Source organism: Westerdykella ornata, assembly GCF_010094085.1.
Source record: "Westerdykella ornata strain CBS 379.55 unplaced genomic scaffold EI97scaffold_42, whole genome shotgun sequence".
NCBI lineage: Eukaryota > Fungi > Ascomycota > Dothideomycetes > Pleosporales > Sporormiaceae > Westerdykella > Westerdykella ornata.
In genome coordinates, this window is record NW_022986892.1 from 1 (window position 1) to 16,863 (window position 16,863).

The 16,863-nt window shown below is 48.8% G+C and overlaps 4 protein-coding genes across 4 annotated transcripts; 2 read left to right on the plus strand and 2 right to left on the minus strand.

The window, feature by feature from the left end:
- Nucleotides 1-6,770: 6,770 nt before the first annotated feature.
- Nucleotides 6,771-8,611, plus strand: EI97DRAFT_426807 (NAD-dependent deacetylase sirtuin-2). Its single transcript, XM_033797204.1, has 3 exons — nt 6,771-7,144; nt 7,220-7,548; nt 7,604-8,611. The coding sequence occupies exons 1-3, from the start codon at nt 7,019-7,021 to the stop codon at nt 8,418-8,420; spliced, it is 1,272 nt and encodes a 423-aa protein (XP_033649696.1). The 5' UTR covers nt 6,771-7,018; the 3' UTR covers nt 8,421-8,611.
- A 765-nt stretch (nt 8,612-9,376) lies between these two features.
- EI97DRAFT_453193 (uncharacterized protein) lies at nt 9,377-11,580 on the minus strand (the record flags this gene model as incomplete). The annotated part of the gene is made up of 3 exons (XM_033800445.1): nt 9,377-10,735; nt 10,787-11,349; nt 11,412-11,580. 3 exons carry the CDS (start codon nt 11,578-11,580, stop codon nt 9,377-9,379), a joined length of 2,091 nt encoding a protein of 696 aa, XP_033649697.1.
- A 408-nt stretch (nt 11,581-11,988) lies between these two features.
- Nucleotides 11,989-13,202, minus strand: EI97DRAFT_453194 (uncharacterized protein; the record flags this gene model as incomplete). The annotated part of the gene is made up of 3 exons (XM_033800446.1): nt 11,989-12,745; nt 12,794-13,127; nt 13,181-13,202. The coding sequence occupies 3 exons, from the start codon at nt 13,200-13,202 to the stop codon at nt 11,989-11,991; spliced, it is 1,113 nt and encodes a 370-aa protein (XP_033649698.1).
- Nucleotides 13,203-13,383: 181 nt separating this feature from the next.
- Nucleotides 13,384-16,177, plus strand: EI97DRAFT_406742 (E1-like protein-activating). Its single transcript, XM_033796598.1, has 3 exons — nt 13,384-13,911; nt 13,963-15,291; nt 15,336-16,177. The coding sequence occupies exons 1-3, from the start codon at nt 13,603-13,605 to the stop codon at nt 15,822-15,824; spliced, it is 2,127 nt and encodes a 708-aa protein (XP_033649699.1). The 5' UTR covers nt 13,384-13,602; the 3' UTR covers nt 15,825-16,177.
- The last annotated feature ends 686 nt before the right edge of the window (nt 16,178-16,863 follow it).

A 16,863-nucleotide genomic window follows, 5' to 3' on the forward strand; every position in this document is an offset into this window, starting at 1 on the left:
ACTTAGTCTATAATTTCTAGACTGCTAAAGAAGAGGAAATAAAGCCCTTAGAGTCTGCACCTATATTAATTAACTACAATAAAGAGCTCTAGGAGGCCTACTATAATTATATAAGAAACTATACTATAGAAGATATAGTATTTCTAGATAAGGGTATCTTTAATAAGAAGATTAGATAGAGGTACAAGGCCTATACATCTATAGGTAAGTAATTACTCTGTAGATTTGTCAGATTTGATGGTATCTGAAGATGTCACAGTGACAGAAAGATTGATTGAAGATGGGTTGACTGATTGTATTCTAGTATATATCTTGTGTGTGTGAGGCTAGGGCCTGACACCAGTTTTGATATTCCTTCTCTGGGTGCCAAGGCTGCACAGGGCACTAGCCACTACAGAATCACTAGACACATATCCTCAGACAGTACCGGTACATACAGTTTCTCTCAGTCCTCCTCTCCAGTCCCAGATAGGATATCCATAAACTGGCTTACTATCTAACACACCCCCTCAGCTTGGAACCCATTGCAAGCTGGATCCAATAGCATCTCCTCTTCAGAGTAGCATGTCTTCCAACTTGCCTTGCACTTTATCCAAGTTTATCTCCATCAGAGCACTTGAGTTCTTCACTCTTTCCAGTCCCAATTGTTCCAAGAACCTGTTCCACTTATTCCTAGGCAATACCTTTGTGAACCCATCAGCCAGCATCTTCTCTGATTACAGATACTCAATCCTGATAATCCCAGATAATATCTCTTGCCTCAGCCAGTGATTGTAAATATCTACATGCCTGAGCTTGGTCTACAACCTTGAGATTTCTGCATTGAGGAGCCTGATGGTCTGTTGATTATCACAGTGGATGGTTATTGTCTGCTCTGGGAGTGGAACCTGTAGTTCTTTGAGGAGTCTTGAAATGAACATGGCTTCCTTTGCCACTTGTGAGAGTGTAAGCAGTTCAGCTTCAGTGGTGAATGTAGTAACTGTATCTTGCTTGTTTGCCTTCCATGCAATAAGACTATTGAACAGTTTGATTGTGTATCCTTGGGAACTCTTTCTGTCCAGTGTATTGTCTGCAAATGATGTATCACTTGCAACTTCCAAGGAATCACCTTCTCCCATCTTGAGACCAAGATTCTTTGTGTCAAGGAGGTAGAGGAGGATGTGGTTTGCTCCATTTTGGTATTCCTGTCCTGGGTTCATTAGGAAGTGGGCCAGTCTGGAAGTTGCAAAGGCAATATCTGGTCTGGTAGTGATTGCAGCAAATAGCAAGGATCCAATCTTTCTCTGATACTTGTTGATCTCAGATGGTGTTGCTAGGCCTTCCCTTGGCTTGAGTTCAATATTTGCCATTGGGGTATCATATCTGAGGTCTGTTCTGTCCACTAGATGGCTGATCTTCTCAGCATACTGAGCTTGGAAGAGAAGGAGAGTATGCTCTTCATAGTCTCTCAGGACTTCTACACCAAGGAACCACTGAAGGTCACCATCTCCTGTGATGGTGTACTTCTCTGTGAGTTTCCTGATAGATTCCTGAGCCTCTATCTTCTTAGACTTGTAGAATGCAATAATAATATCATCCATATAGAAGAACAAAATGATTCCATCTTTGATGAGATAATATGGTTCATGTTTCACTGTGTGGAATCCCATTTCCATCAGTGTCTTTATCAATTCCCTCTGCCACAGCAAGAGAGAAATCCTGAGTCCATACAAGGCCTTGTTGAGTCTGAGAAGTATTCCTGGCTTCCTGTATCCTGGGAGCATCTGCATGTAGACTTCTCTGTCCATGGATGCATGCACAAAGGCATTGGTAACATCATATTGCTTGAGTTCCAGGTCAAAGTATACTGCAATGGCTATCATCATCCTGAAAGATCTCCTTGTTAAGGTTGCAGCATATATGTCTTGAGATATGATATTCCTCTGTTGATCTCCTCTTACAACCAGGTAGGCCTTGTATTTGTCTAGTCTGTGGTGCTTGTCAAATTTGTAGACATATACCCATATGCAGTCCAGGACTTGGTGACCAGTATCCTTCACCTCCTTGCTTGAGACTTCAGTCCAGGATTGTGTAGAGATATGGGATCTAAGATGTGCTCTTTCTGCTTCCTCAAACTGTTCCCTGAGCTCATAGTCTTTGAGTTGCCAATAGTGCTTGGGTGGAGGTGGTAGTTGGTTCCTGTGTGGCTTCACCCCCTGAGCTAGCAACCTCTTCAAGTGTACCTTGTCAATTGGCTTCCCTTCTTGGGATCCAACATTGCCTGCTTGTATTCTAGCCATGAATGCAGCATGCCACAGTACTGTTTTAGCTGTGCCAGTATCCTGGAGTGATAGATGCTGTTCATCAGGTCCTGAGAGAAGTTGGGCCAAGAGTGTCATGGGTGGTGGTGTATCAGGTGGAGTAGGATAAGGACCCATGATCTTTCTTCCTTGGTGGTATCCTGGTTGGTCTGGTTCTTCTTGATTATCCTGAGAAGTATCTTTAATGGTTTCATCCTCATAGAATGACTGGGTCTCTTGTTCACCTGATGGAGGAGGTAGAAGTTCCACACTCTTCACCTATCTAGCAATCTCCTCAGTGATGCTATGTATGAGATTGTCCATGATTTCTTCCTCCTTTCCATTGAACACAGTGTACTCATCAAACACAACATCTCTGGTGCTGATGACCTTTCCCAGAGTTGGTATCCAGATCCTGAAGATATTGGAGAACTGGTACCCAACCAAGTATCCAATCCATAACTTGGGATCCAGCCTCTGCAGTCTTGACTTTCCTCTATGGGTATCATCAGAGAGGGCAAATGCCTTGCATCCATAGGCCTTGAGGTGAGAAAGATCTGGCTTCCTGGACAGAGTTGGGATTCCATGTTGGAGAGCCACTGGTGTGAAGAACTTCTCATATGAGGTTTTCCATCCATTGGAGTAGAGTGAGGTCCTGTTAAGGAGATAGACAGCTGCCCTGACTATCTCTGGCCAAAGGTTGAAGGGTAGATTGGCATTCAACCTGATTGCTCTTGACTTTTCCTTCACTAATCCCCCTAGTCTCTCTGCTCCTCCATTCTAGGCCTGTGTGTCTGGGGCAGATAGTTCAACCTTGATTCCTGGTCCTAACAACCACTGGTACACTTCTTGCTTGACTGTGACTATCTCATTGTCTGTCTCAATGACCTTGACTATGATATTGAATTGCTTCTTGAGGAATGAGATGAGGATTCCCAGCTGCTTGATAATTGACTTGGCTAGCCTATTGTCCTTGAAGTAGAAGTCCCATGAGTATCTTGAGTTCCTGCAGGTGACCAGCATTTGACTCTTCTTCTTGGTGATGCTTCCTTCCTCATATTCATGAAAGTCCACAGCAAGTCTCTCTCCTAGTCCTTCATCATTGACTCTTGAGATCCTCCTGATTCTCCTCTTGCCTTTGGCCCTTCCACATACATTGCACTGAACAGTAGTGATTCCTTTGATCTTCACCCCCTCAGCTTGCTGGACAAGGTGTTCTACTGCTGATGGTCCTGGATATCCCAATCTCTTGTGCCACAATATAGCATCTGCCTTCTGTGGTGATCTCTTGATCCTGGACTTGATCCTTTGAGTATGGAAGGTAGATTGGGATGGATCATAGTGCTGGATGATCCATTGATTGTGTCTGTCCTTGAGGTAGGTGATTGGGGTGTTGTCTATGAGCCTGAGGAGAGTAGGATCACTCTTGTTATCCCACCATATTCTTTGCATTCTGAGTTGTCTAAATGAGACCAGATTACACATGATGTCTGGGCACAGGGCCACATTGGTGAGGTGAAGTTTGGTATGCCCATTGGGTCCTGTGAGGTGAAAGATCAGTGAACCATAGCCTTGGATCCATACCTTTGAGTTGCCAGCCCAGATGTAGTCACCTGGCATTGGATCATGGACATAGTAGAGTTGTCCTCTATCATTTGTGATATGACAAGTAGAACCTGAGTCCAAGATGAAATAGTGTTTCAATGGGTAGTCAGAGAACTCTGCTCTAAATGATGCCATCACAAATGTAGCATTGATTGCTGATATCTTCTGGCCTTCAAGTCATTCCTTCCATGCCTCAGATTTGGGTGTTATTCCTTTCTGAACCTAGGTATCTTGGAAGACCTGGCATTCCTTAGTCCTCTTACCATCCCTTGTAGATCAGTATCAGATGAAAGTGCTAGTTGCACCATCTTAGCTATCCAGGGTCTGGGATTGAAGCCTTCAAGAGCTTTCTCTGGAAATACATAAAAGCAATCCTTGAGTGAATGGGGTAGATCACAAGCAGAGCATCTGCCTCCAGCTGCCACTGGTACTCCATGTCTTCCATGTTTGAGCTGCTTAGGTATGGCTTCAAGACTTTGTCTTTCTTCACCAACTCTGTGCCCTTGGTACCTCTTCGGTCTCCCAAAGGACTTTGGCTTCAGGGTCTTCCCCTTCTTCACCATGGTTTCAGGGTCTTCTCCTTCTTCACCTTGATGTGGAGTATCAGCAGCATAACCAGCATCCTGTCTGCTGCCCTGGATAGGCACGCCATACTCAGAAGAGGCAGGGGAGGTGTCACCAGTGAAGAACACCACCCTGTGGCTTTTGTTCTTGACTGGGTATTCAGCTTCCATGTACATCTTGAACTCTTTCATCATTTGTCTCCTAGACATCCTTGGATTCTGGAGTTCTCTTCTGAACTGTGATATCCAGATTGGTGCAACTTTCTGCACTGCAGCCAGGAAGTCCTTGACTACATCATGAATTCTCAGAGTTTCAGAGACCCCTTCAGCTTCAGCTTCAGTGGCAGCCCCATCATACTCTACAAGCCAACCTTCCCATGAGGTGGCATATCTCATAGGTCTCAGAGCCACCAAATAATGGTCCCTGACCTTGTCTCTTTCCACATCATCCTCAATTCCAACAGTGGTTCTGAGAAATCTGATTTGCTCTCTCAGTTGAGTACCAAAGCAGCAACATGTCTTCTACAGATGCTTGGAGACAGTAGATTGGATGTGTTTGACCAAATCTTTGTGACTTGCTTGTTCTCTCTCCCACTCCCTCCATTCTTCCTTGTATGCTTCTATCTCTATCTTCCAGTTTTCCAAATCATCTTTGTATGCCTTGAGACCTGAAGTTGATAGGTCTGACAGGAACCTGGATAGAACATGGTCGATTACTTCATCATTCATGGAGGTAGCTTGGATGGATTATTGGATGCAGCTTCTGGTGCTCATGGTGTTAGAAGAAGCAGTCTCAATAGTGGGGATAGCTGGGAGTGCAGGCTCATAGTCTGAGACTTGAGGCTTGAGTAGAGCAGTAGATCTTTCCATGAACTCCTTGAATCCATCAGGATCAATCATGTCCCAGATATCCGATGCATCTGCCTTGGATTGTAGTTGGATGAACCAGGAGGTCCAGTCCTTGCTGGTAGCCAGAGTGGCTTGAGTTTAGTTGTTGATAGTATTGGCAGACATATTGGTAAAGGCAGTGAGACTCCTAATTATCAGATTTGATGGTATCTGAAGATGTCATGGTGATAGAAAGATTGAATGAAGATGGATTGACTGATTGTATTCAGGTGTGTGTGTTTTTATGTGAGGCTAGGGCCTGACACCGGTTTTGATATTCCTTCTCTAGGCATCAAGGCTGCGTAGGGCACTAGCCACTGCAGAATCACTAGCCATATATCCCCAGATAGTACTGGTACAGACACCTTCTCCTAGTCCTCCTCTCTAGTCCCAGATGGGATGTCCATAAACTGGCTTACTATCTGATAACTCCAAGGAATACACATGAGTTTGGATCTCAATCTAAGCTTGTAAGTGAATCCTTTACATGGTCACCTCTTACTGCTCAGGCTGGCTCCTCTCAGCTTGTAAAAGGTGCTGAACTTATGCTTCATCAAAATGCACTTCAAGCCTCCTACATTGCAGAGCTTGAAGAGCAATTGGCAGTGATGACCAAGCGAAAGGCACATAAAAGGAAGCATCTTCAGCATGGTAGTACAATGAACTATGATATTGCAGCAGTGCAGTTAGCTGCTGAGGCATCTGTGACGTCTCAGCAATCAAAGAAAGCTCGTGGTAGTGGTGATCATGAAATAGGCCAACCAGCTCTACGACGCTGTGGGAACTATAGAGGAACTGGGCACAATATACGAACTTGTAAAAAGGATACAGAAGGATCTTCTGAATCTAATATAAGCATGGCATATGCAGGCTCTCTCTTTGATAGTGATTAAAATGAAAACTCATAACATGAGTTGGTGGTGCCAAGATATTTTGTCGGATTTGGTGAGTTGTCGGGTTCGGTGATTAAACACGTTAAGAGTTTCTAGAGTCTCTATAGACTCTATAATTAGCGCAGCAAAACTAACTCTACATAGATGGCATCTATTTTAAATATTGTTTAATGACGAGGTTTAAACAGCTACTGTCTATACAGCTATAGCTACTCTAGTAGCTCTAGCAGCAGCCTTAGTAGCAGCAGCTTGTTTAGTAGCCTTAGTAGCAGCAGACTTATAGGCACACTTTTAGGGTGCTATTTCTATACTCCTACTACTGTTAATATTACAGACTTCCTATTTAAGAATAACCTACAGCTTTAAATTTAAGATATTTAACTAGTTTCTAGCTAGTATATAGATATTGTAGAGCGTATTCAGCGCGATTCCTAGGTAGTTAGGGTTCCTATAGTAATTCTAGTAGGGGAAAAAATCAGAAGCAAATGCGCCAAGAACTCGCCTCATTTTTGCATCTAACAGATTCGGCGTCTTGTTTTCATATTTGGCGGGGTGCAGGTATTTATCGGACATTCGACATCGACAACGCTTCCCCAACTCGACGCCACACGCCATTCTTTCCACATCACCAATTGCACTCTTTTCCAACCTACAAGAGTACTTCAAAATAGGTCGCAAGCACAAAGCGCACCGTCAACAGCCGCAGCACGCCAAACCTCGGCGCGATTCCGAAAAAGGCCGGAACGGTAAAGGGAAAGAAAACCGGCGAGGAAAAGATCGGTGGAACAAGATGGGGCAAGACCAGTCCGCGCCGATGGTAAATGAGGATACACCTCCACAAACGCTGGATAGCAGGACAATAGACGCTGTAGCCAAGTATATCCAAGAAGGGCGAGCGAAGAGGATTGTCGTCATGGTACGTCTATCCAGTTCCCCGCAACGCCAATTCCCAAAAACCCGTATGCTAACATCTCACCCGTGTGTGTGAAAGACAGGCGCCGGTATAAGCACATCCGCGGGGATCCCCGACTTCCGCTCCCCGGACACGGGTCTATATGCGAATCTGGCGCGACTCGATCTCCCCTACGCCGAAGCCGTCTTCGACATCAAGTACTTCCGCGAGAACCCGGTGCCGTTTTACGCGCTGGCGCAGGAGCTGTATCCGGGGAGGTACCGGCCGACGATTACGCATTCCTTCATACGGTTGTTGCATACGAAGGGGCTGTTGTTGAAGTTGTTTACGCAGAATATCGATTGCTTGGAGCGCGAGGCGGGGCTGCCTGGAGAGATGATTGTGGAGGCTCATGGGAGTTTTGCTAGGTATGCGGCGGCCGTTGGAAATGCTCGAATACCCGGGCTGACCTGTTGTTCCAAGGCAAAGCTGCATTGACTGCAAAGCTTCCTTCCCGGACGACCTCATGCGGAAAGCGATCCACGAGAGATCAGTTCCCCGATGCCTGGAGTGCGATGGTTTGGTGAAACCGGACATTGTGTTCTTCGGTGAACAACTACCCTCCGCCTTCTTCGAAAACAAGGACCTGCCATCCCTAGCTGACTTATGTATCATAATGGGGACGAGCCTGAGCGTGCACCCCTTCGCGGCGTTACCACAGTTCTGCTCCGACGGCACACCTCGCGTATTAATCAACCAGGAGCAGGTCGGTGGACTGGGATGCAGATCCGACGACGTCCTTGTGCTCGGAGATTGCGATGCGGGAGTGAGGAAGCTGGCCAAAGCGCTGGGCTGGCTGGAGGAACTGGAAGCATTGTGGGCGGAGACGGCGCCCGAGAGTGTGCGGGTTATGCAGGAGGAACCGAAGAAGACGCGCGACGAACAGCTGCAGGAGGAGGTGGATCAGATTACGAGAGAGGTGGAGGAGAATCTTAGGATCAGTCAAGCGCAGACTGAGTGGCTGAAGAAGCATGTTGAGAAGAAGGCGGAGAGGATACAGGAAGAGGATCTTAAGCTGGAGCCCACTGCTGCACAGTCTACTGTTGATGGCGCGGTGGAGGAGTCACCTGTTGCGGTGGGGCTTGCCGTCGACAAGCCAGCCGCAGCGATGCCAGCACCAGAGGTAACCATGGCCAATAAGCCTCTCCAAGAGGCGGCGCCGTCAAGACCGGTCAAGCCATCGCCTGACGGGGGTGGCCTCTCTCATGTCTTCCTTTGGATGAAGAAGTCCTCACTATAGGACGGCGGATCTCCTTCACTTCTAAAGGGAGTGCCATGTTATATTACTCCCTGATAGATACGCTTATTTCTATCAATAGATAACCCGATCTTCAACCAGGCGCTCACGCTGTGAAGTCGCTTTCTTCAGGTCCAACATCCTGTAGCCTTTCAAGGTTAGCGGTTACCTCCAGAATCGTCTCGTATGTACGCAAGCTCTTCAAGCATCCCATATGGAGAGGGAGTGGAATGAGAAGACGGTTTGCCTTTAAAATCGGAACAGTGTTTCGTTGAATGCGTCATTTTCAAACAAGGTTCTGACACTTTTCTACAGGAGTTCGGATTTTGTCTGGTATACCGTACTTGTGCATGATGTGGTGAAAGCTACAACGACGCGAAAAAGTGACTGAGTGGAGCGCAGCAGTTGACGAGGGCTGGTGCTTCTGCGTACGTTTTCGTTGTCCGCCTCTTTTGCTTGATGCTAACGGGGTTATTGACGGGTTCGCAACAAATATTAGGTGGGCTGTTGTCTGGTCCTATGCCTAGAAGAGGGACGGAGACATCAAAAGTAGACGAGAGGAACGAGGACAAGGAAGATAGCAACGGGTCAGAGAAGCGCAGACGAAGAGTGCAGAGAAGGAGAAAGTGAAGCTGGGGGAGATGGCGGACTTTGGCTGTACGGGTAGGCAAAATAGCAGTGCTTGAGATGATCAGAAGAGAGTGTTCAAGCTTCTCCGGCGATTGGATAGTAAGATATAGCGGGCTTGAATGGTGCATGCTGCGCCCATATTGTGATGAGTTAAAGATGTACGGTACGATGCATTGAGTCAACAGGGTCTCTGCAATACTGTACTTCAGTAACCTCGAGCCGACAGCAATCAACAGAACACCAAAGACACGGCGGGATATCGTCTGCCGGCCTGTCCTCGATGATGATAATGAATCCATCACTGTCAAATCCCCTTGTATTTCTCTCGGTCATACCAAGAATAGACTCGTCAAATCGCAATCGCCTTTCTCAAACGCTTCTCCATCCATCAGTCCAAAAGCGAAGCAATCTCCAAGAAGCGAATGGCAAGTGTGGTCCCCGCGACAGACATGCACAATGTCAGACTCCGGAGCCCGACCTGATGGATAGAGGATCATGCGGCTCTCACCTACTGTGTCAGTGTCTGAACGATAGCAGCTGCGAAGGCTATCCGGGCGAACCAGAAAGGGCACTCTGCTGCCTTTAACAATATACAGGCGATCACCTGGCCTCGTCGATTGAGGTCCAATGCCCATATAACCATTGCTAGTCAGGAAGAAGGCCCGGGATGCTGTAGCAGTCTTGATCGCGTAGTGCACAGAAGATATCCCTTCGTCGAGATCCTGTTGAGTGAACGTTGCGGTACGGTTGATGGAGTCTCGAGATATGCACCTTGACCACATCCGCCAGGCCTCATATGCAGTATAATAAGCACTGGTTGCTCTTCGGTACGACGTGTCATTTCCTGCGCCACTGGGATTTCCGATATAAAGCATGTCTCCCAGCAGCGTCCTCCAAAATGCTTGCTGGTAGGATACCCCCGTTGGATAGCAGTCGCGGGCAGACGCAAATTCAAACATCAAAAGCCTCCATTGACGAATTACGGCAAGCGTGTCGCTGAGCTGCGTGTGTCGTGAGATTTCCCCGACAGCAACAACGTCACCAATGTACAGTCCCTGTACCTGCAGAATCGAGTGCTGGGGGTGGAAGATGACGGCCCCATAGCGACCGCCACACGAGTTATATATCGACAATGCATTGAAGCGGTCAGTCTCTACCTGTAAACAAGGTAGAGACCAATCGTGGGCCCATGAAGGCAGTCGTTTCAAACGCTTGCGTCCCAAAAATGGGTCGAGAACCCCAGCAAGGACAGACAGTGATCGCGATTGTCGGATAAGGTCCAGTGCTGTGTAGATAAACACAGATTCCGGTTCCAAGCTGTAGTCCGGAAGGATTGGGGACTGGCCTTCCCAGTTCGTGGTGACTCCAAGCAGCGCAAAGACTTTGTCCCTTTTATCGCTCGACTCCAGGGACCGGAATTTCCACAACAGTGAAAGCAAAGTGGCATCTTTTAGGCAGAGCTGATGGCACCGCCTCACATCATCAACGCGCAATATTGTCATACTGAGCTGAGAGAGCATTTCATAACCCCGTAGTGTGCCGGAGAGGTCGAGACAAAGGGAATGCCGCTCCTGCATGAAATTTCTGGCGGCGGTGGCGAACATCTGCCACGGAGCTGAGAGCATACCGTAGTGTACAGTGGCTTTGCGTGCCAACACCGTCTCTTGGATTGCCCAAATGCGAGTGAACTCGGACTCAATCAGCAATGATCCCCGTACGGACATGGGCACATTCCTTACCCAGGGCCGATTCATTATCCTTTCAAAACCTTTCCACATTCTGGCCGACTCAACAGTGCCTGGTAGAAGTGTCTGCATCGCCGTGGGGCTTTTACCGACGTTATTGCGCTCATCCCAGAATTCGATCTCCAGACTCGAAGTTCCTGAAGCTAGGCAATATATCAAACAGAACGCCCGGAGGATATCGTTAAAAGGGAGGAGGCTTAGAGGAGCATGCTGCGAGGAGTCCTTGGACAGGAGGAAATCCAATGCATATGCGCTGAGCAAACGGTTATCAGAGTAAGTGTTGCCAAATCTCAAACGGGGCGGGCCTCCCAGTCTTAGTAGCTGCCGATCTTCTGTGGTCATGCAATGGTCCAAGAGCTGCTCGCCTACATCGTCATTCCCAGATTGCTCTCCTAGCCATATAACTGTTTCCCGGCTTCGCCTATATATCTCTCCCATGAGGCCAACCTGGTGTGTTCGTTCGCTCGGTGACGATTGGTCAATACATATTGCATCCGCCCAAACCAGAACTGAGCGGTCCGGTCGTCGTAGTCTTCGTAAAATCGAGAAGAGATTCTCTGATATGAAATCCGGTGCGAGTTGCACGTTATGAATATTTGACGAGTTCCCGTCTCTATACTTCCCCACGTGTACGAAATGGTTGTATAGGTTCCGCTCGCTTCATCCAATAGCCTTTGCCGAGTGTAACATGAGATTGGATCGTTCCAGGTCGCAGGCATCAACTCGAGTAGGCGGATAGTGCGAGAATTCTGTGGAAGCGGCTGATGAATGCTCTGTCCTTCGGACATGATGAACAATTGCGGTGGTTATGGTCGGGGTCTGCTAAGCGGGCAGCATTAGCTGTCAAGACCAGGAAATGTATACCATGATTTATCGTCAGGAACACAACACGAGGTCCATCGCATATGTGCGAATGCATGCTCAGCCGGCTCAGCCACACTTGGGTTCTTAGGAAGGCGAACACGAAGCTGAGGGCTGAGTCGCATTGTGGCTTGAATTATTGGCCGCAGAACTTCAGAAAAGCAAGGATAGAAGAAAGGGGCAGCGCTTGCTTGATTATGATTTGACGGACAGTGGCCAGTGAAACTAGGAGATCGCTTGGATCGTGATAATGCTCCCGTCATGTGATCTCCAAGTTTGTTGCAGGCTTCCTCATAGTTTAGCCCCGAGGAAGGAGTATGTATCGCTGTAGTTCTTTAGACAGGCCGAACAAAGTTTGCATCGTCCAGAATCTCCCGTATGTCTCCAAGTGTAGTAAACGCTCGCGACCCATTTTCGACGGGAGTGCCTACGGAGAGATCTACAAGACCTTCGCTGGGCGGGACGAACTGGCGCAAGCGTACTCCGCTTTCTGCAAATATCTCTGCTGTCTTGGTGTCTACCAAGTAACCCTGGTTATATACGACCTCGCTGATCCCGACCTGCGTTATCTTGACGCTGCATGTGAGGCAGGGGCACGTGTTGCAATAAAGGATGGATCCTTCTCCTATCCGGTCGCGACCAGCCTCCAGAAGAGCGTTCTCCTCTGCGTGAAGACAAAGACATGTTGATAAGTCCGCACCGGCGCGAGAGGCGCTGTTGCATCTGGGACATCCGCCCTCGTTGCAGTTTGTCATTCCTCGAGGAGTCCCATTGTAGCCAGTACTTATCACCCGCTTCGCGCGAACAATGACACAGCCGACGCGTCTCTTCATGCAATTGCTTCTGTGCGCAGCCAAATCCGCGAGCCGCATGAAATATTGATCCCAGCTGGGCCGCAGCCTACCGTCGTTGGTGAGGTCGAGTAAGTCTAGCGCCGTGTGGAGCGCAGGGATGGAGGTGGGAGAATTGAGGAGCTTGAGCTGAGCTCTTTGGATCAAGGCACTCATTCCAGTCCCCGGCGTGTACTGATGGGAGTCGTTACGTAGTACAAAGTCTTCGAGGGACGGGGGAGTCAGCCCGTTTCTCGCGCATCTTGCACGGTTAGCGAGAGCATATGCCTCGAGGGACAGGGCCAATTACCTGTCCTTGAACCGCTCCCACCGCACGCTCACTGGAGCGTCCACACTGATTAACAGGAAGAAGGGACGCTTCAGTAGGGCATCCACCACATCATTGTCCCAAATGTCCGTTGTCACCCATCTCTCTCGCCAACGCCGGGTCACAAAATCAAGGAGGGAGTTGATGTCAGGGAATAACAAGGCGTCGTTTGCGGATTCGGGCTCGGAGGGGACATGTGCATTCGAGGCGGACTTTTCTACGGCGGGAGTAGAGGCATTGCGAGCAAGACGAATGCGCTTGAACTCATGTCGTTCGATGAGGTAGGAGGCAATAGAGGACTTGCCCGCACAGATGCCTAGGAAGAATGTAAGAGCGGGAGCGCTTCCAACTATTCATTGAGCTGCTCACCTCCACAAACTCCGATAAGCATGGTGGGCTGAAGTTGTCGTGTTGATGGCTAAGGGGTTGTGTATATAAGTACAATAGAATCGCGTTTTGTTAAAGTCCGTCGCGTCTCTTTCCGCGTCCGTGGCTTGGCATGAACTGCCCCACCACTTACATCAGATAGATCAATCGCGGGGGACCGAGCTCCATCCTTCACACCTCCGGCCCAGCTGCCTTGAGCTCCCCCATCTGAGACATGGCTCACCCCCCCAGTTCAATATGATCACGCCCGCACAGTCACTAAGATCCGAGAACATCCTATGACTCCGCACGAAGCCGCCCATCCGCCGCCTCACGAGTAACTACTGTGTACACCGCGCGCCCGTTCCCCGAGCCCTGCAAACCCCCACACTTCACTCTCCACCAGACATCACCTCCATTCAGACATGGCGACCCTGAAGTTTGCTCCATGGCAGAGCGACGTCGATATTCAGTTCCACGCAGCCCTCGCATATATCAAAATCAATCACGACAAGCTAGATGACTCGGCGCGCAAAGTACTGGGTCTCTATGAAGTGCGCCCCACCGACCACCCTTCACGATCCAGTCGCATGCAGATCCACCCAAATGCGCTGACCTCGGACGATACCCCGACAAACTACCTGCGTGGTGAGGGTATCATTAAGAACTGTAATACTATGGAAGACTTCAAGAATCTGGATCGGACTGCCATCTTAGAGAGAGCAGGGCGTACAGTAAACCTACCAAGTCCCCATGCTACTACGTCTATGCTAATATCCATGCAGATATGGGAGGCAATACATGATGGCTCCATATATGAATGTCCCTCTCTGCTCTCGTCATTTACGCTGATTACTTTTGCGAACCTGAAGAAGTACAAGTTCACATATCACTTCGGCTTCCCGGCTATTCAATCCGACCCTGCTTGGAAACTTGTGGGCGACTTGGGCCGCCTGGATACCAAAGAAACTACACATCTGGTGGACGCCGTCCAAACTTGGCGCTACGGCTCCGACGCTCGACAGAGGGGTTTCTTTCTCGCCAAGCGGGTCCGTGGTGGAGATGGTGAAGAGCGTCCCAAAACACCAATCGAGGAGATCGGGTACAGATGGGTGGTAGGCCGGCTTGAGTTGTTTGAAAAGGGTTTCTTCGACGATGTAGAAAAGGAGGACCAGTTTGTGAGCTTCGCCGACCCGTCAACCTACCCAGAGAATCCTGGCTGGATGCTCCGTAACCTGCTCATCCTGATTCGGCATCGTTGGCGACTGAACGACGTGCAAATTCTATGTTACAGAGACACGCATCTGCGTCGCGACCAGTCAAATTCGATTATTATGCATGTGCAATCTGATCCGCTGCCGCAAGCCGAGATCAAAGCGGGCGAGGCTGCCTCCCGACCTCGCACTCCGAAGATGCCGAAGGTGACCGGATGGGAAAGGAACGATGCGGGCAAGCTTACTTCACGTACAGTGGATCTTTCCGAATACATGGACGACCGAAAGCTCGCCGATCAAGCCGTCGACCTCAACTTGAAACTCATCAAATGGCGGATAGCCCCGAATATCGACCTAGACGTGGTCAAGGATTGCAAGTGCCTTCTTCTGGGAGCTGGGACGCTTGGTGCGTATCTATCCCGAATGCTGATGGCCTGGGGAGTCAGAAAGATTACATTCGTCGACAACGCGGTAGTCAGCTTCTCAAACCCTGTACGGCAGCCTCTTTTTACGTTCAAGGATTGTGCCAGTGGCGGGGCAAAGAAGGCCGAGAGAGCGGCAGAAGCGTTACGAGAGATATACCCGGGCATCGAAGCTGAAGGGCACATGATGGAGGTGCCTATGGTGGGCCATCCCATTACTGACGAAGCGAAGACACAAGGGGATTTCAGAAACCTGCATAAACTGATCGATGAACACGACGCCATATTCCTCCTCATGGACACGAGAGAAAGCAGATGGCTGCCAACAGTGATGGGCAAGGCGGCTGGCAAGATTGTCCTAAATGCTGCACTTGGCTTCGACACCTATGTCGTCATGCGGCATGGTTTGAGGGCGACAGCTGAAGGCGAACAAGAACTAGGCTGTTACTTCTGCAACGACGTCGTCGCCCCTGCAGATGTAAGTTTGATCCCACCATCGAGACGATCCGCTAAGAACCCTAGTCCCTGAAGGATGCGACACTGGACCAGCAGTGCACAGTGACGCGCCCAGGCATCGCGCCTCTGGCATCCAGCCTCCTCACCGAGCTTTTTGTAAGCATCCTCCAACATCCGCTCAAAGCGCGCTCTCCGGTCACGCCGTCAAACTCCGCCGCATCACCACCCTCCCCTTCGCACCCATCACTCCCACCGCATTTTGTGCATCCTCTGGGTTCAGTACCGCACACAATACGCGGGTACCTTAGTAATTTCTCCAACATCCAAGTAGAAGGAAAGCCTTATGACTGCTGCTCTGCATGCAGCCCTAAGATTCTCAAACTCTATGAAGATGATCCTTGGGGCTTCGTCAAGAGAGCACTCAATGAGAAAGGATGGGTGGAAGAGGTCTCAGGTTTGGCTGAGGTGCAGAGATTGGCGGACGAGGCGGCCGACCAACTAGAATGGGATGAGGAAGGTAGTGTCGAGGATGAGGGCGAGGGTGAACTGCTATAGATCGTTGTTCCTATTCTCTTCTTATTTCCTGTCTTTTTATTTTTATTTTTATTTTTATTTTTTTTATTTTTTTTTATTTTTTTTTTTTGCGCTTCGGCTTCGGCCTGGGGTTATCGGATGGTTTGTACCGGAGTTTCATCTTGGGCTCTTATATAACATAGGGTAGGGGTGTAGGCGTCTTGGGAGTTTTCAGACGGGGTGGGATATGCGCTCCTGTGGAGGAATCATTATTCCCAAGTTCTGATTCTCGACGTTTTGGGGATATGCCAGTCAACGGTTGTCCGCTTGCTCTATGGATGCCGAGCTTATCATTGCTTCAATCCAGGTTAGATATGCGTTAAGGTTAACCGGTGTGGTATCAGATCTTTCATATCAGATACGCGGTGCACCCTTCCACCACTTCAGGCACTGGCTGGATTTCCTGCGCATTACCGACAAACCAGCGACGTCTCCATTCTGCATAGAGTACGTGAGCAAGAGTCCGGTCCAGGATATGATTCAACTGTGCTATTCTCTATTCATCTCGCTTTAAAATGCGAGATAGAGCAATTGAGCGATACTGCCACAACGGACTTGCACTGCGAATATTAAGAACCCGCCCGCTCACCTCCAGACGTGACAGACCAATTGTACACTACCGCACCTAATAATGGCTCTATAGTATCCAAAAACCAAATATGCATGCGGACGTTACTATGCCATCTGCGCTTTTCCCGGGTAGAGTTACATTATCCCAGGCCTGTTTAATCTAATAAGGAACTTGGGAATCCTACACAATATGCCATCTGCTAATCGGTAAAAGACAACGGACTTGGCCGTGTGCAATTTGCTCAAAAAGGGAATTTGGAATTAACCTTCCCAAGCTTTACACCAGGCGCCGTCTCTGGTGATGGTTAATCCGGTCAAGAGGGGGACGATGCGGGAAATCGAAAACCGGTAAGAAGTTCGGAGACAACTAAAGGTATTATGTGCCTGGAAGATTGCCTTAGGGACTTTTACAAAAGGATACAGGGAACAAGACGACTCCTTTCTAAACTCA

Bases quoted from the DNA above. Each gene is read 5' to 3' on its own strand.
- EI97DRAFT_426807 (XM_033797204.1), top strand. From the start codon at position 7,019: ATGGGGCAAGACCAGTCCGCGCCGATGGTAAATGAGGATACACCTCCA. The intron at 7,145-7,219 runs GTACGTCTATCC...TGTGTGTGAAAG, and splicing joins CGAAGAGGATTGTCGTCATG to ACAGGCGCCGGTATAAGCAC. The intron at 7,549-7,603 runs GTATGCGGCGGC...TGTTGTTCCAAG, and splicing joins GCTCATGGGAGTTTTGCTAG to GCAAAGCTGCATTGACTGCA.
- EI97DRAFT_406742 (XM_033796598.1), top strand. From the start codon at position 13,603: ATGGCGACCCTGAAGTTTGCTCCATGGCAGAGCGACGTCGATATTCAG. The intron at 13,912-13,962 runs GTAAACCTACCA...ATATCCATGCAG, and splicing joins TAGAGAGAGCAGGGCGTACA to ATATGGGAGGCAATACATGA. The intron at 15,292-15,335 runs GTAAGTTTGATC...TAAGAACCCTAG, and splicing joins ACGTCGTCGCCCCTGCAGAT to TCCCTGAAGGATGCGACACT.